We start from the raw sequence: 22,838 nt of genomic DNA, 5'->3' as shown, positions 1-22,838 counted from the left end.
TCCATTTACGAGCACCGGTGGCTTGGAGAAGCTCCCGTCGCCAGGCAACCACCACCGCACGGTTGCATCCGGGGCGCTTAGAGAACTTCCGGCGTGGCCTCCGGGCCGGGTGCATGTTGTCGTGCGCCTGCGCAGGGGGTGGCAGAGGTAGGGGGTGGGGATGCCCTGTAATTGGTGTGGGCTGAAGTCGACCGGTTTCTCACAGCCACTAGGCCTGTATCTCGGCTTAGAGCCTTTCTGCTTTCAGGTTAGCGACCCGCCATCCGTGACACCCCCAGCGCTCTCCCTTCATCCCCGCTTCTGTGCCACACCACTACACTACCAGCCAGCCATGCATCAGGTGTCTGTATAAGCCAACGAATGAAGCCCCTTTTAAAAAAAAGGTCTCAAAAATTCTGTGTTTTCATCCTAACCGCTCCAGTCGACCCCGACCAACATTCCTGAAAGGAAAAGTCACTTGTTGCATTTGGTAGACCGGCACCATCAGACAAATAATAAATGGCACTGCAGATGTGCATTTTGAGGACTGCCTCCTTTGAGGGAACTACAGAACCCTCTGAAGCAATTTAGAAGTAGGTACTATAATTTTGCGTTTGGATGTCTTAAGGTTCCTATGGCTACAACAGAACACTATGACCAAAAAGCAAGTTGAGGAAAGGGTTTATTGGGCTTACACTTCCATATTGCTGTTTGTTATCTAAGAAAGTCAGGACCAGAACTCAAAACAGGGCAGTAGAAACCTGGAGGCATGAACAGATAGATGCAGAGGCTATGGAGGGATGTTGCTTACTGGCTTGCTCTCCATGTCTTGCTCAGCCTGCCTTCTTATAGAACCCAGGACCACCAGCCCAGGGATGATGCCACCCACAATGGGCTGGGCCCTCCCCAACAATAACTAGGTTTTTTTTAATGCCTTACAGCATTTTCTCAACTAAGGCTCCCTCCTTTCAGATAACTTTAGTTTGTGTATCCAATTGCCATAGGACAGAATCCTTAAAACACCTTAAGAATTATGTCGAGTTCTTATAAAAGGAATATGTACGACCTTTGGGGTTATTAAAGCTACAACTAAATTGTGGCATATCCTCCCATTTAAAAAACTTGAGGTGCTGGGCCTTTTCTTTCCTGAGAGAGATTTTTCTATATTTCTCTTAATTTTTATACATCTTTCCTCATCATGTGTACATGTATGTGGAAACACATGTACAGACCAGAGATCCACAACATGTACCATCTTCTATAACTCACCAGCTCATTTTCTGAGGCAGGATCTCTCCAGAACCTTGGAACTTACAGTGAGGACGAGACTGTGCAGTCAATGAAGTCTAGCATTGCTTGATCCCACTCTCAACCCTGGGTTAAAGGTGCAGCACAGCTAACCAGGCTTCTAGGGTGCTGGGGATCCAAACACGTGTCCTCGTGTTTACAGCAAGCACTGAGCCATTTCCCCATGCCCCCATTGTCATTTTGGGCTATCCTAACGTTAACAGAGTTCCCAAATCTATAGAAGTCCAGATAGAGCCACTCCTATGGAGTTATTTGGTCTCACCCATTTCTTTTTATTATTTATGGTTTTCCTTTTTAGCATACTCTGCAGCTATCAATACTGGCTTATATATTCTGGCATGCTTCATACAGAAGAGTTCATTTCCCCACTGCAGTCTTTCCCTACCGCAAGGACACCACCTTTGAATCCTTTGACGTCAAGCTGTTGTCTCACCACATCTAGAAGCTAATAGTCCGGGATGGTTTTTATTTCAGCAGTGGAGGTTCCTCAAAACACAACAGCTAAAACCTAAAGGTAGATCTACCATATTATCGAACCATGTCTCCATCGGGTATGAACCCAAAGAATCCAAAGCAACATACAATAGCCCATAAATGGATTTAAAAGAGAGCCATGTGGGGCTAGAGAGATGGCTCACTGTTTAAGAGCACTGACTGTTCTTACAGAGGACAAGGGTTCCATTCCCAGCACCCATATGGCAACTGAAAATTGTCTGTAACTACAATTCCAGAGGATCTGACACCCTCACACAGACATATATGCAGACAAAACACCAATGCACATGAAATTCAAATAAATAATTTTTTAAAAGGTAGCGTGTATACACACTGAATTATTCAGCCATCAAGAAGAAACAGAAGATAATATCCAGTTTCAACAAACTGTCTTCACATGCCTACATGTGTGCTGTGGCAATGTGCACCCGTACAGCCATAAACACACACGTGCACACAAACTCTCATGCTCGAGCACACAGACACACACACACACACACACCTGTAATTACATTTTTTCCCAACTGATTTAATTTAGGAACTTCCTTTCCACTTACCCTGAACTGACGTAACATTTTAAGCCTCACCAGCATGATATTAAATTATTGAAAGAGTATCACCATTTTATTCATTCAGTTTTTCAACTGTTACATATTCAAAAATTATTAATTCCATTCAACATAATATGCCAAATAGCAAGAATCATCAAGACGTCAGCCATTGTATTAATGTAGACAGATAAGAACTTTTATTATGTTAAAAACAATACAAACCAAAACATATCAAGTAGCACAAAATTTAAAGAATTGTTTCATTCCAAAAGTTATAAGCTGCACTTAAAAAGTATATGTACTCAGTATGTTTTGGATGAGGAAAAAAATAGGCTTATTACTGACATTTTTAAAAGATAATATATCTTGTTGCTTATTATACTAATTTTATAAATATGTAATTTCATCAGTTGCCTTACATGCTAAAACAAAATGATAGCATTCAATTTTTTCCCCTTGGCAAAAATCTTAGCACCATAAGTTCATAGCCCGCACTCTTTTGTTGTTCATTTCTATGATATTAGTGAATTAAAAGTGTCATGTAACACCTATTTAGTCTGTGTAAATTATTTTTAGGTATTGTATTATAATTCCTTGATTGTAGCTTCAATAATATCCCAGCAAAAAACCCAAAAAAATTAAACAATTCTAAATTCTCAGTTTAATTATTTTATCTTTGTATGTGTAAATATTTCATAAAATTTGCACTCTTGATAGTATGTCTGGTTCATATTATAAATATGACCAGGAGAAACTCAACCTAAAGTTTTATGAATAAGATCATCCTACTAAGATAAAAAATTAAAACTTAAATGGCTCAATCAGTAGCTAACAAAACATTAAACTTTTCACTTTTCATCTTATTAATAATTTCACAGTCATAGCTATGAGACATTAAAGCTTGCTTTTAATAAGGGTCTACATATTTATCTCCTTGGAAAATGGTACTGATTCTCCAGAAAACCAAATACTGTGTACCAAATAACAGTCAAGCATTTATAATGGCAGATTATTGGCAGGAACATCAGACAACGTGTACAAGAGAATGAGAGTCACAAATATCAAGCTCTCCACAATCCAGGCGAGAGTTTTGCAGTTTAGTGATGCACTTGTCCATATTCGGTTACTTGCAACTTCTTCAAAATGTTGTCAAGTGGCTAGATGTTAAGGCCAAGGTGATTCTGTTTTACACATTGAAAAACACAAGCACACTGTCAAAAGCTTCAACACACACACACACACACACACACACACACACACACACACACACACATACAATTGTATCCCACTATAACTAAACAAAACTATTTTCTCATCAAAAGCCTACTCTAAAATTCAAATATTAATCATGAAATTACACTCCTGCCAAGGTCTTTTCTTTTTTTTCTTTTCTCTCATCGAATATTTAATTGGAACATCTCTCCGTGGGGAGCAATGCTTCCGAAGTCTTGATTAAAGGAATTATAAAACTATCCCTTGGTTTGGCTCTCTGGAGATTTTAGTTTTGTAGGAAATAAACTTCAGTAGGTGAAGGAAGAGAAGATTTCTTCCGTGTGTGGTGAGAAGAGCGGTACTACACAGGAAACTCGAATGCCAGCTAACCACAAATACCGTCCTGGGCATGTGAAAGATCTGGAGTCAGATTCCTTCATGCTGCCTGTACCGCCTTCAATGTCTGAACACTCCTAGGTCAGACTGGCTCCAGCCTGAATTCCATTCCTCTGAGGTATCTAAGAGCAGAGTTGTTAACTTGAGCTATGCTGAGGTAAAGCCTTTTTCCAGAGCTCTGGGTGCTTGCTGACTTTGAAACTTGCTGAGAGTGTCATGTTACATCTTGAAGCCCTTTTTTGACATCTTGGCTTGACAAATTGTATAACCATTTGTCATCTGAGGTACAACATCCCATAGATCTGCTGACTTTTTTTTTTTTTCATTTTTGGACATGGGAAGATTTTTAAGCTAAGAATTACTTTTAAATGGACTGGAGAGATGGCTCAGTGGTTAAGAGCACTGGCTGCTCTTCCAGAGGATGCTGGTTCAATGCCCAGCACCCATATAGCAGCTCACAACTTACTTTAACTCCAGTTCCAGGAGATCTGGTACCCTTACACAGTCATACATGCAGGCAAAACACCAATGCACATGAAATTTTAAAAAAGAAAAAAAAATGCTCTAAGGAGTCATAGCTTAATTGCCCAGTTATGCAAGAGCTCAGTTGGGCACATAAATTGCTTTTAAAAAGCACTAAGGAAAGATATTTGTAGTTTTTACATTTAAATGTTGCATGAGTAAAAATGGTCTATCATGTCATTCAGAAAGAATTATGAATTTTTTCAAATTCATTACCTCGCTTAACTTCCAGCAAGGAAAAAGATTCTTGCTAGTAGATTATCCTAAAATGTTTGGCTTGGTTATAGTATCTAGGTTGACTTCTGGAAGCCACAGCCATGGTATTATTATGTCTGTTGCTGTTCAATTAGTATGTCAATCAGAAATTGAAACTTACAAATAAATTTTTAAGAGAAGACAGGGTCTGGGTTGGAGCATAGTTGGTAGAGTACTTGCTTAGGCGGCATGAAGGGATTTAAAATGGGGAGTTTAATCCCCAGAACCTCATAAAACCGAGCATGGGTGCACACACCTGTAATAGAGGGAGAAAAGAAGACCAGAAATTCCAGGTCATTCTCATCTACTTAGCAAGTCTGAGGCTAGCCTTGACTACATGAGACCCTATCTCAAACAAGAAGAATGTGAGAGAGGGGGATGGGGAAGCAAAAAAAAAAAAAAAAGAAGAAGAAGAAGAAGAAGAAGAGGAAGGGAGGGAAAGGAAAAGGGGGAGTGATTTGGGGGATGAGAGGAGGAAGAGAACGTTCCCGAAAGGATATGTTTGGTGTTGAGCTTCTGGAGACGGGAGCTGACCTTCTCCTGGAAAGCCAGTGTGGCCCCGCAGCTGCAGGTGTCTTCTATGGAGATGAGGCTTCGCACTTCTTCAACGTCTGAAGAGGACAATAGACAAGATGTTAGAGCTACAAGGGGTTACAGCAAAGTCCTGCCCAGCACAAGAGGCAAGACAAAGGGATGATAGCAAGCCGCAAACCGAGAAATCTACAATTCACTTCAACATTGCCACCTATGTAAATACATTTTTTCAGGAGGTAAAATCATATAAAGCAAATAGGAAATGATATTAATTAATGTTAATTTTACAGAAAAACCTTATTAGGAAACACTGGGGAAATGTTTCTATTTGTTAAAACTGGGTAACGGCTATTTGAGAGTTCCTTGTATTTTTTCCTCTGTGCTTTTGCCACTATCAGAAACCAGCCATTGCATAAAGCTTTTTAATGGTGGCCACTATAGGGAAGGGGTTCCAGTCTGTGGATCACGACCCCTTGGGGATCAGATAATTACACCACAATTCATAACAATAGCAAAGTTACAGCTATGACATAGCAGTGAAATAATTTTATGGTTGCAGGTCACGACCACAAAAGGAACTATATTAAAGGATCTCAGCATTAAAAAGGTTGGGAGCCACTGGTGTAGGGACAAGCCACAGAGAGAAGACAGTGACAGTCCTTCCTTACTATGCTCCTGGTGATTTCCTACCAATGACTGCTATTCTATTGAATGATTTTAATTGAGAAGTATAACTTTTACCCTTACATGCTTTGAAGCTAAAAGTTCAGAGCTATATTGGTAACCAATCTAGATAACCCACTGTGTATGTGTCTGTATATGTGTGCATGTGAGTGCATATGAGTATGTGTGTGTATGTGTCTGTGTGAGTATATGTGTCTTTATGTGTTTGTATGTGTCTATGTGGGTGCATGTGAGTGCATGCTAGTTCATGCTAGTGTATGTGTGTGTGCCTGTATGTGTCTCTGTATGTGAGTATATGTGTATGTATGTGTTTGTATGTGTGTACACTGAGGACTCTTAAAGTGGCAGTACTCCCCAAACTGGTCAGTTTATGGGAAACTGACACATCCCAGGGGGAGTGGGAAACATCTCGTGAGTTCAGAGCTTTAATAGGAAGGGTAAAAATACCCCATAGAGGACTGTGGCAACTGTTGCCACCGAACTGTACATTTGAAAACAGGAAAAAAAAAACTTTGATGCTATGCATATCTTATCATTATAGCAAAAAAAAAAAAAAAAAAAAAAAAAAAAGACTTAGAGACATTAATTAGAAAGAAAAAATGAAAGAGAAACAGATCAAATTACAGAAACCAGACCATATAGCGGAGCAAGGCAATAACTCAATATAAATTTCTCAAACAAGAGGCTTCCTCCTAGATTTTCCCATTGGGGGTAAAAATCTACTTAAAGGACCAGTTATCACCTGAACATGTCTTCTTGTCATCATTCAAGGTGTAGCCAGGGAAACAGTCACAGTGGTAGGACACTGCTCCATCACTCACACAGATGTGCTGGCAGCCGTGAGTGCCCAGAGCACACTTGTTTCGGACTGACCCAAACCGTGCAGGGAAGAAAGTATTTACCCGTTAGTTAAGTAGAACACTAAACACGAATGTCTGGGATACAAAGCTTTGTTGGACCCAGTCGGCATTGAGAAGGAAGCCTTCAGTAGTCACCCAGAGCCCTGGGTTCCAGGGAAGAGTGTGGCTTCCTTCCCTGAGTCCCACACCCTCGGCTTGATCTGTTGCCTGACTGGCCCTTCCCCTCCTGCTGCTGTGTGAGGGGACTTCTCTTCTCTCCTGCTCAAGGTACCGGTGGCACTGAGTCTATGCAGTACAGAGCTCACCGCAGGCACTTCTGAAAGCCACCAATGCTGCCTCTAGTTCACCACCACAGATCAGGAAGTCTGTGGTGGTTAACCTTGATAGCCATCTTGACAGAATCTAGACAATTACCTGGGTCATGTCTGGGAAGGATGTTCTAGACAGAAGAGCCACTATAATGTGGGTGACACCATTCCAGGCACCAGGCTTCAGAACGGAATTAAAACGAATACTCACTGAGTACCAGCAGTCATGTCTCTGCTTCCTGAGGACTGTGTCCACATTTTATGTGGGACAGAAAACGCTGATGACACACTCATGTTTGTTCTCTTTCTGTCTCTCTCTGTGTCTCTCTGCCTGTCTGTCTGTCTTTCTGTCTCTCTCTCTCTCTCTCTCTCTCTCTCTCTCTCTCTCTCTCTGGGAGAAAAAATAATAATATTAAGATTAATGAGGACATATTGGATTAAATAGTGAAGTGCTTTGGTCACATACATGACATTTCAGAGTTAAGATGGTTTGCCCAGACTTAAGCAGGCAGAGGAGAGCACCCCACCAGTCTTATGTCTGAAATGCCTGGGACAAGGAAAAACAACCTTAGTGAATTCCTAGAGGCTCCTGGGAGACCCAGATCCATTCCCTGCTGTCCCAGGAGCCAAAGTGCTGACCGTGTTCATAATCTTCCGCTGATCACAGGCCTCCTGCCTCCGTCTCTGCAGTGGCTGGGACTAGAAGCATGGCCTCATTTCTTAAAGAGGGGAAGAGTCAGGATGGTGCTATGTGCCCACAACCCCAGCACCCGCGGTTACTGCATGTTGAGGCTAACTGAACCACTTAGTGCGTTCCTGGCCGGGCTGGACTGCAGGAAACTGTCTCAAGAAAGGAGGAGTTATTATTCCAATAATGTGCCATTTCCATTCATTTCTTTTGACAAGATCCCACCATGTCTAGTTCCCCAAGGAAGAAGAGAAGATGGAGAGAACCGGAAAAGTGCTGACATGCCAAACTAAGCAGCACCTGGAGAGCAAGCAATGCCTGTCCAAAGGGAGAGAGTCCATGTGTATAAATGCCGCCCTGTTCTACCAGTGAGCTTAAATCAAATTAATGAGGATTAATGGTCCTGGCAGGGGCTCATTAGCCAAGTCACAAGGCTCTGAGTCACTGCAGACTGATCAGCTAGTAACGGTCAAGAATGTGCTGCTTCCAGCACCCTGGAAGATCTGTGTGGGTCTAAGTGAAGCTTTCACAAAGTCTCCTTTACTGAAGGAGCCCAGCTTGAAGACCAACCCTGCAGAAAAGTCCCAGGCCAAGTTTTAACTGGAGACAGATCAGTTCAACCTATCACACCAAATAGTTCCTACACAGCTGACTTCTTCCATGTGCCTAAAAAGTCCCCAGTATACACAGCTATAAAAGTTTTCCTGGATAGGGACCTCTATAAATCATTAGCTTTTCTCATATTTCCCATTCATTACCTATTTCCCAGTAATTTTCTGAAATGATCTATATATATAAAATCCAGTGAGCTCACCAAACCCCCTGGGCAAGGTGTGCCTTAACTGTGTAAGCTGGCCCAATGCCTGAGCCTGAATCTTTGCGTCCCCCCCCCCACCTCAACCCCACAACAACAACCTCTCCCCTGGTGAATTACAGTTGATTTCACCACTGTGGAAAGAGTCAGGTAGGAAAGGACTTGCTGAATGGACTTTACCTGAACACGTTTTCTTATCTGCATTCAGAGTGTAGCCTTCAAAACATTCACAGTGATGGGACCCAGCTCTGTCATTCACACAGATGTGCTGGCAGCCGTGTGTACCCGAGGCACATTTGTCCTGAGCTGACAGACAGAGGTCCAGGTGTGAAAATTTAAAAGTCAGAGTCAAAGAGTCTTTCATTACCCATAGATGGAGACACACTTAGGAACAGAAATAGATGAGAAGGAAACTGGCTGGAGGCTAGGCAGAGAGCTGTCAGCATTGTTTGCTCTAACTAGAAGTTAGCAGACTTAATAAAAATCTTTCACACACAGTAATTATGGCCCACCGTTATATTCGGTTCTTCTTTCCAGATCATCACTGGTGAGATTTTTTTTATAACCTAAGCATCTCATTAATACTTAATGCATTCCTCTCAGGTTTATTGTGCTTATTCCAACCCAGAAATAAACCAGCGAATTATGCATCTAATTACACTAGACCCAGGGAAAAGGGAAATTAGACTTTGGAGAATTTCTATTTTAACACTCTTCCGTTTCATAAATAAGGTACAAGAGCCCCCAAGGAGACCAACTAACTTAGAGAGAACCCGAGACCCAACTCTTTCTTCAATGTTCTTCCCTGTGAGAAACAGAGGAGTAGGAGAGAGCTAAGTAGGCAAATGAATAGATATACATGCGTACATACATACATATGTACAAACATACATATGTACATACATACAGAGATGCAGTAGAGATGTATATTTGGAGTGGTTTTGAGACAAGGTCTTTCTATGTGACCAAGACTGGCATGAAATCCTCAGCCTTGAATGCTGGAATTGCAGGCATGCATCACTACACCCAGAAAGAAGGGAAAAGATTCGTATTGACATATTCTATTTTGGCGAAGGAAGGTTGAGACAGAGTCTCATCTGTAGGAAGACCTAGAATTTATAGTGACTCTCCTGCCTCTGCATCCCAAGTGCCAGAATTATAACCAGCAGCCACTGTACCCACCTTTCATCTATATTTTTATTTCAAACTTTCAATTTTAAGGTAAGTTCAGACTTCTGAAAAACGTTCTTCATCTAACCTCAAATGCTAACAGTTTAGACGTCTACTGTGATAAACAGAAGCATTGATACAGCATGAGTTCTCAATCTCCACTCAATATTCAGCTGTCTCCAGTCATTCTAATGCCCATTGTCTGGCCCAGGATTCAACCCAAGAACCCACAAGACATGAAGTCGTCATGTTCTGAGACATTTCAATAATCTACCTTTGTTTTCACAGCTTTGACACATTTGAGAAGTACTTGGAAAATATGTCAACTGAGACCACCTCTTCCTCTGTCTGTGTAATGTTTCCTCATGGTTCTAAATTCTTAGCAAGAATAGACCAGGTGTGCGGCCACTTCATGTGATGCCGTCGGCAACTCTAGTGACACAAACACTGATCTCTTGTTACATGGCTAAGGTGTCCACCAGGTTCCCCACTACAGAATTACTGTTCTCTCTCTCTCTCTCTCTCTCTCTCTCTCTCTCTCCCTCTATCATGTGTCTGTCTGTCTGTATTGGCTTGGGTTTCTGAGTCCAAGTTCCCTATTGCCCAGGCCGACCTTGAGCTCCCAATTTAGCTGGGATAACTTTGAGTTTATGATCCTCCTGCCTCCACGTGCCATCAATGCTTGCCTCAGTAAGCAGTATTCTGTAAGGTGTTATTTGATGCTAACTTACTACACTGCCAAGTATTTGGAATATAGGAAATAGAAACGAGCCACACCTTTATACGCACAGTAGGTACACGTCCCTGTTTCAGATTTTCAGACAGAACTCAGTTACAGGAAATCCAGCTAGTCAGAGGTGGCACATGCCTTTAATTCCAGCACTTGAGAGGCAGAGGCAAACAGATCTCTGAGTTTGTGGCCACCCTGGTCTACAGAGAGAGTTCTGGGACAACCAGGGCTACACACAAAACAAAACAAACCAAAACAAGAAAATGAACAAAAAACAAAAAGAAAAGAGACAGAAAATTCCAGGGTGGCAAAAGTGGAAAACTGACCCAAGTTCCCAGTTGGAGGCTTCCCTTCAACAGCCGGTGGGTTGGCAGTTGAACGAGTACACAGCACGCTCACTTACCTATACAAGTTTTTCTGTCTGCATTCAAGGTGTAACCTGCGTAGCACCCACAGTGATAAGAGCCATTTCTGTCATTGACACAGATCTGTTCACATCCGTGAGTGTTGAGGGCACATTTATCAATGGCTGTCAAAAGATGAGAATAGCACATGAGATGAACATATGGGAAGAAGGTAAACAAATTTACACCAGTCACATTGTCACACACACACACACACACACACACACACACACACACACAGGGGGAGGTGAAGACGGAGGCAGAGAGAGAGAGAGAGAGAGAGAGAGAGAGAGAGAGAGAGAGAGAGAGAGAGAGGATACAAGGAAAGGGCACTGATAGAATATAGATCCCACTTTCTAGTAGTGTTTTTTCACCAACAGAGCCACTGTTGTAAACAAAAGAACCAATCTGAAGCCATTTTGAATAGAACCTCCATCTGGAACAGGGGTCAAACAAAGCTTTAGTTTCCAAGACCTCAGTGGGTAATTGACATTCTGGTTGGCAAGTTGAGAATGCTAAGCAAGTTGCCCCACCACAGTTAAATAACCCAACCAATGGGAATAGGACTAAGTGTACCACAAAGACATGTCCCTAAGGAAGTCCCTATCCTTAAATCCTGATTGGTGGGATAATTTGGCACAGATGTGTGTAGATTTCAGGATTAAAATTTCTGTAACATTCTGGCTCCAGGTTGCAGTTCAGCTCCCGAGTCTGTTCTGTGTCCCCGATGGATCAATAGCAGTCTGAGCACAGTAGCTTATGTCATCTGGTTAAATATTTCCTAAGAAGTTCACAGTTAAGGATGCAGTCAGCCCCAGAACTGTGCTGTTGTCATTGACTAGTGAGAGATTTTTTTCTACCTAATGCAAATGAAGATCTTGCTTTGCTTAATTCTTGCGACTGCTTGAGTTGTTTCAGATTTTCCGGTCCTAACACTGATACATATGTCTTCCCTTCTTGACATCTCACTTCCTTATCCATAAAGCTAGCAGTTTGATCTAAATGACCAGTTTCCTTCCTTGCAAAAATCCTCCTAGGATTAAAGAGAGAAAGAATCTAAAAAGAAAAGAGATCTAATCTCTATTCTTCATTGACTCTGTGTGCAGTTTTAAACCCAGTGAGCAGGGCCCTCATATTTCCCTTCACGTGTCCTTGAGTGTATGGTCATAAAAATAAATTGGGATGCTCATATCTAATTAAATAAAACCCAGGAAAATATCAAATATTAGAAAAGGATCAAGAGTCTTGGACCCTGGGACGGGGCGTTCGCTCACTGGTTAAGAACATCTGGCTGTGCTTCCGAAGGACCCAAGTTCATTCCCAGCATCCATATGGCAGCTAACAACTCTCTGTAACTCCGGGACCAGTGGCTCCAGGGCCCTCTTCTGGCTTCTGAGGGCACTGCAGGGACATAATGTGTGTGTGCCTGCCGAAGCCTGCATGTGTGTGTGCATATGTTGTGTGTATCACTCATATAAATTTATAAACTAACATATATATTTTAAAGATAAGGAGCTTTGTAGCTCTTCGTTTTTACATCCCCTTTTATTAATGTTTTTAAGAACAATAACAAAGGGGGCTGGAGAGATGGCTCATCAGTTAAGAGCACTGACTGCTATTCCTAAGGTCCTGAGTTCAAATCCCAGCAACCAAATAGTGGCTCATAACCATCTGTATCCGATGTCCTCTTCTGGTGTGTCTGAGGACAGCTACAGTGCGCTCATACGCATAACTCAAATTAATGAATCTTTAAAAAAGAACAGTAACAAAGAAAGCACACTAGTAAGGACCTTAAGTCAATATAATGCAGATGTTCTTGCAGATCCATGTTACCGCTGCTTTATTCACAGAAGCCAGGAAGTGGAACCAGCATAAGTGTCCATGAATGGACAAGAAAATGGATGTGACTGGAAATTACTATTTTAATCAAGGCGGGGAGGACAGACTCAGAAAGATGCTGCATGTTTTGTCTCATATGACGAATCTAGATTTAAAATCGGATATGTGTGTGTTTGCATATGTGTGTCTATACAACACAGAACCATAAAGGAGTGCATAAAACAAAAGGCAAAGACCTTAAGGGGGTGAGAAATAGAAGATAACACAAGTCACAGGGAAGCAGATGGGTGTTAAAGGGGAGGAGGGAGGGGGACCAACCACGAGGGGAGAGGACCCAGAGGAAGGCAGCAGGAGAGAAAATCATGAGAACAAAGACAATGGCACAGGCATATAAAGATGCCATGGTAAAACCTATTTATATACTAACCTAAAATTGATTTTTAGAAAAAGAAGAAGCCAAAGAGACAGCTCAGTGTTTATGGGGACATACTGCTCGTGCAGGGGATCTGAGTTCGGTTCCTAGCACATGCAGTGACTTACCACCTGTAACTCCACCTCAAGGGCGATCTCTGACACCTCCAGGCTCTTCAGTCTACTGCACTCATGAGCACATACCCATACACAGACATGTGCATGCAATTTACATTTATTTTTATTTTCTTTTATTGGCTTTTCAACACAGGGTCTCTCTCTGTAACCTGGCTTTCCCAGAACTCATTCGGTAGACCATACTGGCCTCGAACTCACAGATGCCTGCTTCTGCCTCTGCCCCTCTGCACCTCTGCCTCTGCTTCTACCTTTGCCTCTGCCTCCTGAGTGCTGCAGCACTGCCTGGCTCTAATTTTTTTTTTTTTAAGACCAAGGTCTATGCGAGGCTTCCCTGCATGGGCTCTCACTCTCCTCTCATGGTCTCTATCAAGGCTAGTACACTAGGGGAAACCAGCTAGAACTTGGGAGAAAAGAGGTCAGAGCCCAAAGGAAAACTCACCCCTGGAGAAGCCTAAGGGAAACCCCAACCCTGGAGAAGATGGTCGAATAACTCCCACTCAACCATGATCCTCTGGGGAAGCCTCACCTGAACATGTCTTCCCGTCAGCATTCAAGGTGTAGCCTTGGCTGCACTCACAGTGATGCCTGCCATTACCATCACTGATGCACACATGCTGACACCGGTGTGTGCCAAGCATGCACTGGTCCAGAGCTAGGCAAAGAAAGGCACAGTGGTGACATCGATACCCAAGAACCATCTTAGACATTTCTTCTACTTCCAAGACTAGATCCCTCCAGATTTCTTTCTGACTCCATCATGACTTCACTATTTTTTTTAAAGCCTCTGGTTTATTAGATAGTTGACTTGAGATGTTGCAAACTTAGAATTGTAGATCTTGCTATACCATCTCTCAAAAGAGAACGTTAAAATCAAAGCGGCTAAAATCAAACATTTCCGTGTGTCAGACAACATTATGATCCATTTGGTTGAACTGTGTACCCAAAAAAAAAAACAAAAAAAAAATATTCTCGCCTCTTGACCCTAAGAGTCAAGGAGAATAATAATGTACTGTCAAGTACTGTCAAGATTCTGTGAGCTAGTGGGTCCAGAATGGTTTTTCACCATTCCACATTTTGAGCCTATGGGGAACTGGAACACAAGCATCTGCCTGGACCTGGCTCACACTTGAGTAAGACACCCTTGGCCGTCCAGCTAACCACCTCCTTGCGCGTACCCAGCATGAGTCTATAGCTCAGGTAGCTACTTGGCCTCTTAGTAGCTCCAAAGATGATGGATTCAAATGGTAAATACAAAGAGATAAAAAGAAAAGCCTGAGATTTTGTCAGCTAGATCACATCTCCACCCTTTTGCTCCTGGACCCATTTGTATTTCGTTAGAATGCACCCGTCCCATACCCAGTGACGTGTTTTAAACGACGAATCAATGAATTTAGTCATTTCTACAAAACTGGAGCCTGTTACTCTTGTGGCAGGTAACCCAGCCTCCAGTGCCCTTGGCAATAGGACAAGCCTAATATTTTCCCAAGGAGTGCCTTTTTGTGGAGTGATCTTTCCAGCCGTTGACTACAACAAGCTGCCCCTCAGTCCGGTTTTCCAGAGAAGACATTCCTCCCCACCCCCAGAACAAGTAGGTCTTTTGTAAGAGAGGGAAGAGATTGCCACTCACCACTATTACTTTACAGCCTTGAGCCCACCCCCAGTTGCTAACTTTAAGACCTAACGTAGCCACAGACCAGAGTCCTGTCGGAACAGCTTTCACCCACAGCCTGAGGGGATTTTCTGGGAAAGAGAAAGAAAGCCACTTTCTTTCTAGAACCTAATAAATGCCAAGCAGATGCCATCATAGCCAACCTTCACACGGTGTTTTGTGAAGGCCTAGTGTCCCGGCACACGAAAGACAGGGGATCCCAGCCAGCTCTGGCAGAGATGAGGCCAAGGCTTCATCTCCCATTTCCATACCAATTGATGATTCTGGGCTCCACATTAGCTTAGATAGAAAGTCTCAGTGATATTTCCAACTGTAGTCCCTGGCTCACTTACATGTCTCTCCACCAATTCCTTAGGTATCAGAGGCTGGGAGGAGTGGCCTCTAACTTTGCATGTGGTGCTCAATATGAATAGGCACAGAATGCCCATGGCAGAAACTGTCTATGAGTAGGAACTCACCCAAGTTAGAATTCTCTAAGTTACTTCAGCAATTCTACAAGGACTTTCAAATGATCGCCACACTTTTTAAAATGTGATTGCTACAAACCATAATTCTATATTTTTTAATCCTTATAACTTTCCTTTTGCTTTTTCTTTTTGGTGGGGCAGGGTCTCATGTAGCCAAGGCTGGCCTTGAATTCAGGATATAGCTGAGGCTGGACTTGAACTCCATCTCACAAGTATTACTATTACACCCAGATCACATCCTGATCAGGAAGGGAATTCCAGCACTGAATAGATTCATATTGTTGCATCTGATTAATTCATGGGAAAAAAATAAACTTAATAAAATTAGCATGTCCCTATTCAAATGTGATCCAAAAGAAAGAAGATTAACAGGATGATTTGTTTTTAATTTGTTTCTTGTGTCTCTTAAGTGAATCAGAAACCCCAGCTCTTCTAGTCTTTAATCCAATTATTCCACAAAAGAAGAAGCAGAGAAACAGTTGAATCTGAAAACGAGTGTTATTAATTAGATGCACATGGCCAGAGACATTGGGATAGAGCCCACTGATTCTCGAAGGGCAGATACCACCCCAGCTTCCTCGGGAGAACAGTGGGGTGCTGTTAAATATGGAGATGTAAAGCTAAAAGAAACATTTGGAGGAGTGTTAATGGTGGAGAAGGGGGTGTACAGGAGAGATGTCTTGCGTCTGGGTGTTTGGGGTTTGGGTTTTATTTCTGACCCCATTGGGAAGCGGCAGGATTGTTTATTCTGGTTATTTCCAGAACTTAACATGTCTAACAAAAACATGAAGGTTTTATGAGCAAACCAGGTTACATATAGTACTGCCTTGTACTTCTAAACTAACACCATGTGTTTAGGTTGGTTTAAAAAAAAAAAAAAAGCAAGCACCAGAAAAAGCATTGCATGTGAATAAGTCTTCCAGAAAATTTCTACCCCCACAACCCAAAATGAATAAACTTCTTTTTTTCAGGGGCCTGGAACGTTGGCTCAGCACTTAGGAGAATATACTTCTCTTGCAGAAAGCCCAACTTTGGTGCCCAGTGTCCATGTGGGGTGGCTCACGACTGCATACAACTCCAGCTCCAGAGAATTTGAGGTCACCTACCTCATCCAGTACCCACACTCATGTGCACAGATACACATAATTAGAGATAAATCTTTAAAAACACAATTTCTGGTCATGCAAAATATGAATTATAACATCCTTGCTAGTTGGAAGCTAAGACTTGCCAGCTTACCACAGAAGGTTTCCTGGAATCTGGCAGAGAGTTTCTCGATGACCCCATAGGTCTCCACGTAGAAGACGTGCTCCTCCAGGGGTTTGCTAGCCATCATCTTGAGGGATTCCATATCTGCCCGGTCTACACCCACAGCATACAGCTCAATGCCAGATGCCCGGGCTTGGGCAGCCACCTCATTCACCTGGTCCTGGGGCCTCCCATCTGTCACAATAATAGCTACCTTGGGGATGTTAGACACGGGCCCCCGAGCTCCAGCCTCCACAGTGAAGGCTTCCTCCATTGCTGTCTGGATAGCTAGCCCTGACATGGTGCCTGTTGACAAGGGTGTGATCCGTGCCACAGCCTGCTTCAGGGCCTGCTTGTCTGAATAGGTGTTGAGCTGGAACTCTATCTTCACAGTGCTGGCATAGTTCACCACAGCCACCCTCGTGTCTGTGGCCCCGATGTCCAGAGTGTCGATGATGCGGGAGACAAAGGTCTTTACTTTGGTGAATTCCAGAGGCCGGACGCTACGAGAACTATCAATGATGAACACCAAGTCCAAAGGCCTACTCTTGCAAACACCTGCAAAGAAGGGTACAGAGAACACAAAAGGCTAAGCCTAGGTCAGATCATGATTAGAAATGTGACAGTCCTCACTCCCAGAGAACTCTGGAATTCTGGGAAGCCAGACCCAGGAGCATCCCCTAACCCAGCAGTACCATTGCCTGCTTCCTTCATGGAGGCCATTCTCCCTCTGCTGCTAAAAACAGCCAGGCCTTGAGCCTTCCCAACATTTTTCTTGAGGACTTATCCCACCGCTTAAAGATCTGTTCCCAAGAGTCTCTGTGAGTTCTGGTACAGGTCTTCTTGGCGTTTGGCTGAGACAATGGAGCAAGGACTTCACCTGACACACATGTACTGCATGGCAGTCTTTGGGAGTATATCTTTGTTTTCAGAGACCGTGACCTGATGCTCCTCCTCCTTTCCCTGAACTCTCCTGGCCACTTTTCTTTGCATTTTTTCCCCTTGCCTACACCTTTGCCACAATGGCTGAAAAGAGGAATCGTCAGCTTCAAAGCTCTCACATTCTTTCTACACAAAGGCATCTTGTATCTCCACATGCTCACAGCCATTTATTCCCCTACCCCTCCCTCCGCACCCCCCTCCCACTCTAGGTCTCTCGGACTTTACTGCTTCCTCCAACCTGATTTGCACAGCCCTCTCTCAACCAACCAAACTGAGTTCACTGTCAGCACTAGAGGGGCGACAATCCAGTTATCACATCTCTTTTTCCAGCCATTCTCTGCTTCCAACCAACCCAGAGGAATACCAAGCACGCACACACACATGCACGCACACACACACACACACACACACACACACGCACACACACACACGCACACACGCACACACACACAGCCCTAGGTAAAAGTGGGAGTCTATCAAAGCCCCTTCTTTCCTAATGCATGGACAGACCAATGCCATTTGTTCAGCCGGTGTGTAGATCCAAAGCAAATCCTTCGCTGTGAGTGGCGGCACCAGCTGTAGCCAAAGCACTCAGGAGGCTAAGGAGGAGGAAGGCAAGTTTAAGATACAGAGTGAGTTACTCTCAGAAAAACAAGTGAACTCTGTTTTTTTTAAAAAAAAAAAAAAAAAATCAGAGTATTTAGACTAAGTCGTTTCTGACAGGAAAGGCTTTGTCTGGGACAGGGATTTTTCCTCTGTCATCGCTGGGTGTTATTTGTTGTTGTTGTGTTCTGAGGGATTTTTCCTCTGTCGTCGCTGGGTGTTATTTGTTGTTGTTGTGTCCTGAGGGCTGGAGTCAAGCCCAGAACCTTGTGTGCCCTAGGCAAGTATTCACTGAGCTACAACCCCAACCCTTCAGTTATTTATCTATACATCAGTCTATGTGCTTAACTATTATTCCTTTGAGATGGGACCTTCTGTAGCCCAGGCTATCCTCTAACTCACATATGTAGCCAAGGATGACCTTGGGCTCACTGTCCTCCTGCCTCTACTTCCCAAGGTTAAGAGCATGTGCCACCACACAGCCTTCAAATTTTGTTTTCAAAAAGCAGAAAGTTTAACTTCTTTGGATTTACCTTATCAGATGGATATACTGCATTAATAAAATACCACCTTACTTTGAAAGGCATGGTAGGGATCCCTGCATGCTAACACAGGATCCCTGCATGCTCACACAGGGTCCCTGCATGCTCACACAGGGTCCCTGCATGCTCACACAGGGTCCCTGCATGCTCACACAGGGTCCCTGCATACTCACACAGGGTCCCTGCATGCTCACACAGGGTCCCTGCATACTAACACAGGGTCCCTGCATGCACACACAGGATCCCTGCATGCTAACACAGGATCCCTGCATGCTCACACAGGGTCCCTGCATGCTAACACAGGGTCCCTGCATGCTCACACAGGGTCCCTGCATGCTCACACAGGGTCCCTGCATGCTCACACAGGGTCCCTGCATGCTCACACAGGGTCCCTGCATACTCACACAGGGTCCTATGAACCAGGCAGTTGTTCACATTTGGTAGAAGTTGGGGAGGAGCAAGCCCTGAAAAGCAGTAGTATAAGCCTAGCCTTCATGATTCCTGTCTCCTAGCTCCAAGGCCTTTCTAGTACCCAGAAGCGGCTTCCACTAAGGCAAAGTTTTCCACCACAAAAAAAAATCAACATTATCTCATGAGCCCCAGCCAACGTTCGAATGTTGACTTTGAGCCACCACCCAAAAGATGTCATGTATGTCATGTGTTTGGTTAAGTCAAGAGGAATTACAAATCATTTTTTAAAACAGCTCCACAATTTCCTTCAAGATTTTTAGGGATCAAGAGCAAGAAAAAGGACTCATGGAGAAAATCTTACCTGGACATAGGTCTGTACATTTTTGCATGGTTGGAGCAGAAGGAAAAAGCGTCATGGTGTAACTCAACTCTTACACTAACCCCCAAGTGATGTCCCTACAAACCCAACATGCCTGATTCTATCCATCTCTGCTTGGTTTTCCCAATAAATCCTCTATTCAGGGGAGGAAGCTCTGAGCTGCAATAAACAGAATGATTCCTGTCCTTGCCTGGCACAAATACTTCTAAACGTAGCAAAAGATGGCAGCCGTGATCGGAGGGCTTTTGATAAGGAAGTTGACCTAGATTTTCTCAGATGAATTCAAGAGAAGTACCAAGGTCACTAAAAGTTCAAGAGGGGTCTGAGTGAGCAAGATGTGACATGGGCTCAAGCTGCAACTGCCCCTTTTGAAGAGGGAAGACAAGGTGGAGCCAAGAACTACTGTAGCTTGGTAGGCTGGCAAGTACTTCCCTCTGGTGCCTCCCTCCCCAAAGGGCAGGGATGCAAGCCTTGCCAACACCTTGATATGGGGACTCCTAGGAAGAACAGCATCAGCCTCCGACCTCCAGACTGTACGATAATACTCTGCACTGATTTAAGCCACTAAATTCTATCATCATTTGAAGCAATAGGAAAGTAATAGAGGAATCTTGGCCGGGGTGGTAACAATGAATCCCATGACCATACAAGCTCTCATCCCTACTCCCTCTGCAAAGGTTCACACTGTTCTTTAGTGTTAGTCCTGAGACCAGGATGGAGCCCTTGTTTGCCTTTGGGGACTCTGAGTTTCACTCAGGGGATCTGATGCTCATTTTCTGGGTTCTTTCCCTATGCTAAGCCTTGGGGTCCCTGTATGTCTTGTGAGGGGTCATGACAGGTGTTTATCAGCTTCTCTGGGCTCTGTAGATTTGTTCTGCTCAGAGCCAAGTTAGTGAAGGGGGTTGGGAGGTGGGGATGGGGATGGAGTTGTTTGTCAAAGACCAGACCTGCCTGGTTCTTTGGGGATTGACAGAGTATAGTTAGGAGTGTAGGACTCAGTCTGCATAAGCAGGGCTTACACATCAGTCAGGGCTGGGGCAGAACAGAGTAAAATGCTGATATGGTGGTCATAGAACAGGACCCTCCCTGGGCACCTAAATGACAACTTGGTTTGCCTTCTTAGGCTCACATCACACACCTCTGCTAAATCGTCCATTCTTCCAGATCCTGGGTCTCCTCTAGACCCTTCTTAGGAAAAAAGACACACAAGTGAATGCAAAATAGACGGAGATTTCCAGGTAACTACAAACAGAGTGTCAGGAAAAGTTTGCTCTCCCAAACCAAAATTTCAAGGCAGGTAGACCTGGGAGCTCCCCGTGCATGCTTGGTGCTCCTACAGGTGCCCCCTTCCTAAATTACAAGGAAGTTACCAAACCCTACAGTGGTCAGCTCATGACCTTACACCCTAGCCCTACTCCCTCCCCTATTGTCGGACCCTCAGTTTCTGAGCAGGACTGTAGGAAAAAGGATGCTTTCTCCAACACCCTGCCTGCCCGAGGCTGGGGTAAAGGCATGCTGCGTTCCTGGGTTCCCGGACCCCTCTTCCCTCCTCCAGCCAGGGCTGGGACACCCTCTGCAGAGAGGTCCCCCACCCGTCCCACTGTACCTGCGCCGCGGACCCCGGAATACGGCGCGCGGGTGGGAGTAGCCGGAGCAGAGAGATGCCCGGGGCTGCCCCCGGGGACGCGTGTCCCCAGCCGGCGGACGCTCGCGCGGGACAAACGTCCAGGAGCAGCCGGGGGCGGCAGGAGCAACAGCGGCCAGAGCAGCAGCAGAAGTCCCGGGAGGTTGCACGAGGGGGCTGAGAACAACATGATGGACTTGACGACCTGCCGGGGTCTGTGAGTCGCGAAGTGACCGAGGGGGTACACAGGGTCAGACGCCGCACATTGGCGACCAATTTAAAGGTCCCGCTCCTGAGGCTCCTCCCCGCCCCACCCACTGGAGGCCATGCCACCAGAGCCCGGGAGACGCCAAAGGCCAACAAGAAGCCCTGTCTGTGCATTCCAGTGGCGGGAGCGGAATGTCTGGGACTAGGCGGCCAGCGGCACGGTGGTCACTGCCCGCCTAGTTCGGTGGGCTCGGCTGGGTGCCTCTTGGCCGATTGCCTCCTTGTAAAACCAGGCTGGGGTAGGGGGACTCCTGCTCTACCTTCTCGTGCCGGCCAGATCTGTGCCCCCTTGCCCGGGATTCTGTTTGACAAACCTGGAGTTCTGTACCCACTCAGCCACAGGTAAGCTAAGAACAAGAGCCTCACACAACACACCTTTCACCGGCCAAGAAAGCTTGCTGTATTTTTTTTTTTTTTTTTTTTTTTTTTTTTACAGGATAGGCCTCACCTCACAGATTCTAGCATCATGAATAGGATGCTTTCAGCCCCAGTTTTAAATATTCATACACATTTAAACTTATAGTACCAGGAATAGTAAATCAAACATACACGTCCCCAGAGAGCCTCCGGTTTGCTGGAAGGACATCCACTTCCTCTCGGGAAGAATGACCAACAGGCAGCACAAGGCTGGAAACTGCTCAGGGGACCTTCAACTCACCGTGAGAAGATGCTCAGATAGTGGACTGTTAAGGAGAAGTAATGGGCTAGAAAAGTATCCTGGGTGGATAGGAAGGCTTCTAACAGCAGGGGAGGAGAGCTGAGCTGGATTTTCAACCATGGCAATGCGCATGAATGAGTCTCAATAGACCCAACCCAATCTTTCTGCCATGACTGCTGCCTTTCTACCATCCACCCACACGGAAACCCGACAATCGTGTCTCCTACCCATCGTACAACAGCTAGAAGTAACCTGGTGCCCTCTGGGTGAGAGGATACATAAGAAGATGGCATCTGCATGTCTTAGTTAGAGTTACTATTGCTGCAATGAAAAAAGTAGTGTTGGGAGCAAAGGGTTTATTTGGCTTGTGCTTCCACATTGCTGTTCATCATCAAAGAAAGTCAGGACAGAAACTCAGATAAGACAGGAACCTGCAGACATGGGCTGATGTAGAAGCCACAGAGGAGTGCTACTTGTTGGCTTTCTTAGGCTGCTTTCTCATAGAACCCAGGACCACCACCAGCTCAGGAGTGGCTCCGCTCACAATGGGTTGTGCTCTCTCTCGTCAATCACTAGTTAAGAAAATGTCCTACGAGCTTTCCTGCAGCCCAGTCTTATAGAGGCATTTTCTCCATCGACTCGGATGACTCCAACTTATGTCAGGTTGACAAAACTAGCCAGCACACTGCATAAGTGAATATTAGTAAGCCTTCAAAATAGAATTCGAATG

General features: G+C 44.5%; 1 protein-coding gene across 1 annotated transcript; it reads right to left on the bottom strand.

Moving 5' to 3' along the window:
- Positions 1-3,430: 3,430 nt before the first annotated feature.
- Positions 3,431-21,373, bottom strand: MATN3 (matrilin 3; the record flags this gene model as incomplete). Its single annotated transcript, XM_080911695.1, has 8 exons — positions 3,431-3,490; positions 5,223-5,329; positions 6,679-6,804; positions 8,787-8,912; positions 10,910-11,035; positions 13,825-13,950; positions 16,674-17,240; positions 21,166-21,373. The coding sequence occupies 8 exons, from the start codon at positions 21,371-21,373 to the stop codon at positions 3,431-3,433; spliced, it is 1,446 nt and encodes a 481-aa protein (XP_080767821.1).
- Between the last annotated feature and the right edge of the window lie 1,465 nt (positions 21,374-22,838).

The sequence above is a fragment of the Micromys minutus genome, assembly GCF_963924665.1.
Source record: "Micromys minutus genome assembly, chromosome: 1".
Classification (NCBI taxonomy): domain Eukaryota; kingdom Metazoa; phylum Chordata; class Mammalia; order Rodentia; family Muridae; genus Micromys; species Micromys minutus.
The sequence above is the reverse complement of the archived record's forward strand: the minus strand, read 5'-3'. Positions and strand labels throughout refer to the sequence as shown.